Here is a 2,532-nt window from a genome sequence, read left to right on the forward strand (position 1 = left end):
CATAGGTTAAATCCTAACTTATGAATCCTACATTCAACGGATATATCAATTGTAAGAATTGCAATATATCAATATAACTAAAGGATGCATCAACAACAGGATCTAGCTATCATCAATTTTTAAAGTAATATAGAAAATCGAAATAATAGCTAGCGAAGAGTTGACCTGAATCCATCGCTAAGTGCTATTGCTTCTTACTTAGCTTGTCGTCAGAGATCTTGCAAGCATAGAATAATCTTTTACATGAGTGGGCGGCGGTAATGTGTCTTCCTTCTCAATGAGGAAGAGAGGAGGTCAATGAAAAAGCTAAAGAACATGCCCTAATTCATGAACATCTTCCCTTATATACCAAGTCTATCTTATAAGAACTATCCATTTTAAAATTCATTTATCATTAATAACTCATTAATGTTAATGAACCGAATTATTGGATTTATATGTTGAATCAACATCCATTTAATCCAAAACCCTTTTTATATACAATTAAGTACTAGATCACTTAAATAAGATTTAATTTATTTAATAATAATTAATTATATATATTAATCAAGTGTAAATTTACTTTATGAAGATTAAATCCACCCTTAATTAGATTTAGTCCATCGACAGGAACGTAATCCTACATGATATCCTCGTAACTCTAGCTGATCATATCATACAGTGAGTGGAGGGTCACTCTCAGCTTTCCCTGGTGCGTGTGGGGAACAGTAGTTGGTTTTCTAAGTCTTCTTACAAATAATCAAACAAGGCAATGCAGGCAAACATCATGTTCTAAAAGGTCCCCAAGTAGGTGCCTTTATGCATGATCGTAACAAAGACAGGAATGAAACCTTATCGTCCTTGATGAAAACTGCCTTCAACCTGAACCAGAACGGACCGGTCATCGAATATCGATCGGTTCATGCTCAGACGATTTGGTTCTTGTAGCTCTCAAGGTGACTGAAAAGCAAGCACGCCAATTAAATTGAGCTGCAGAGTTGCCTGACCATTAGTGTGTTTCAGTTGAACGATATTCATCTGTCTTCATGGATTTGAGAGGCACCAGTAGAGGAGGAAGAGGAACGTTATTAAGGTTCGACTTAAAGTTGGCTGTTGTCTGCTCAATTTTCTTGGGCATTGGCTCTGTGCTGTTCTTCGTCGCTATAGGAAGCAGCAGCACTGACACCGGAGCTTGTTTAGGTGAAGTTAATTATAACTCTAATCTTTTTATTAGGAAGCGTTAATTATTTTTATAACACATGGATCTTCCATCTCAGAGATCATCAGAAGCTGGAGGGAAAAGGTCGAAGCCCTTTCTTTCAGCGCTCCAGTTCTTAAACTTCATGTACGCTATTAGAATCTTCTATATCAAAAAAATGCTTTATTGTGTTAATAAGTTCATTTTCATTTTTTTATAAAAAAATAAAACTGAAACTACTGTTTAATCCTTATCATGACATTGAAAAAGTTCGGCTGGAAGCGCGTTTTAGCAAGAACACTTAGCCGACTGCGGCGCAGACAAGCATATATATTTATGTCCGTGCTAATTTGCGCCAATGTTTGGAATGCTGCAGGGGAATCAGCGGCGGCGGGAGGTGGCGACGGGGCGGAGGGAATTGGCGGAGGCAGGGTCTAGGCCTCCGATTTGCGCTTACAAGTGCGGGCGATGTAGCCCATGCTCGCCGGTGCACGTGCAGGTGCCACCAAGTACTGCAGAGGGGGACGGGAAGAGGGACAGGGACGCCGCCGAGTACTTGCCCGTGGCGTGGTGGTGCAGGTGCCACGGCCGCCTCTATCAGCCGTAAACAACCACCTCTTCCATGGCCACCACATGTATTCGGTATGCCGTTAACATATAATTTGTTGCGCTTTTTCGTGTGTATAGTTTATACGAGGCCATGTACATACCTTTGTATCATTGTATGCTGTATTATTGTAAGCAAATATTCAAGTTAATAAATTCAGCAAAATATTTTAAAGCATCAATGAACCTACTCTTTGCTCTCTTTTTTTTTTTAAAAAAAAAATTATTAAACTAATCAAATTTATGATAAATCTAGTATTTACGTTCTACAAGATGTTTGTATTCAGACTAAATATTGATGTCTTTTATTGTCACTCTGAATATTTATAATTCAAAAAAATCTGTAAAGCTATCATAAACAAGTATTCATACTCAACCCTTAAATGACAATAAATGTGATGTGGATGAACATGGGTTTTTCTACCATTGCTAATGTTTCTTATATTCATGTCTCTTTGTACACTTCCACTAATACAGGTCGTAAACAATCATTTAATAATCAAATCGGTTGATTAAATTAAAATTGAACAAATTAAGTTATTATTTTTTTATCTAACTTAACCTACCAATCTTTTCCATACAAATCAAACAAATTGAACCGATTAATTCGGTTAAAAATTGTAGTCAATTTTTTTCATCATTAATTCATTGATGATAGATAGTCGAGTCATCAATAGGGCATCAAACATTCAAGAGAAGTAAAATCGTGAAATTGTGATTTTGAAGTGACAGTTCGAGGTTATTAATCT

The 2,532-nt window shown here is 36.7% G+C and overlaps 1 protein-coding gene across 1 annotated transcript; it reads left to right on the forward strand.

Annotated features, from left to right (window-relative positions):
• Positions 1-863: 863 nt before the first annotated feature.
• On the forward strand, positions 864-1,925 carry LOC121968212. The gene is made up of 3 exons (XM_042518678.1): positions 864-1,179; positions 1,257-1,324; positions 1,554-1,925. Exons 1-3 carry the CDS (start codon positions 1,026-1,028, stop codon positions 1,782-1,784), a joined length of 453 nt encoding a protein of 150 aa, XP_042374612.1. The 5' UTR covers positions 864-1,025; the 3' UTR covers positions 1,785-1,925.
• Positions 1,926-2,532: the final 607 nt, after the last annotated feature.

Source organism: Zingiber officinale, chromosome 3B (assembly GCF_018446385.1).
Source record: "Zingiber officinale cultivar Zhangliang chromosome 3B, Zo_v1.1, whole genome shotgun sequence".
In the NCBI taxonomy this organism is placed as follows: Eukaryota; Viridiplantae; Streptophyta; class Magnoliopsida; order Zingiberales; family Zingiberaceae; genus Zingiber; species Zingiber officinale.

Excerpts from the sequence above, each read along its gene's own strand:
- LOC121968212 (XM_042518678.1), top strand. The coding sequence starts at position 1,026 with ATGGATTTGAGAGGCACCAGTAGAGGAGGAAGAGGAACGTTATTAAGG. Across the intron at positions 1,180-1,256 it reads TGACACCGGAGCTTGTTTAG|AGATCATCAGAAGCTGGAGG; the intron begins GTGAAGTTAATT and ends CTTCCATCTCAG. Across the intron at positions 1,325-1,553 it reads CTCCAGTTCTTAAACTTCAT|GGGAATCAGCGGCGGCGGGA; the intron begins GTACGCTATTAG and ends GGAATGCTGCAG.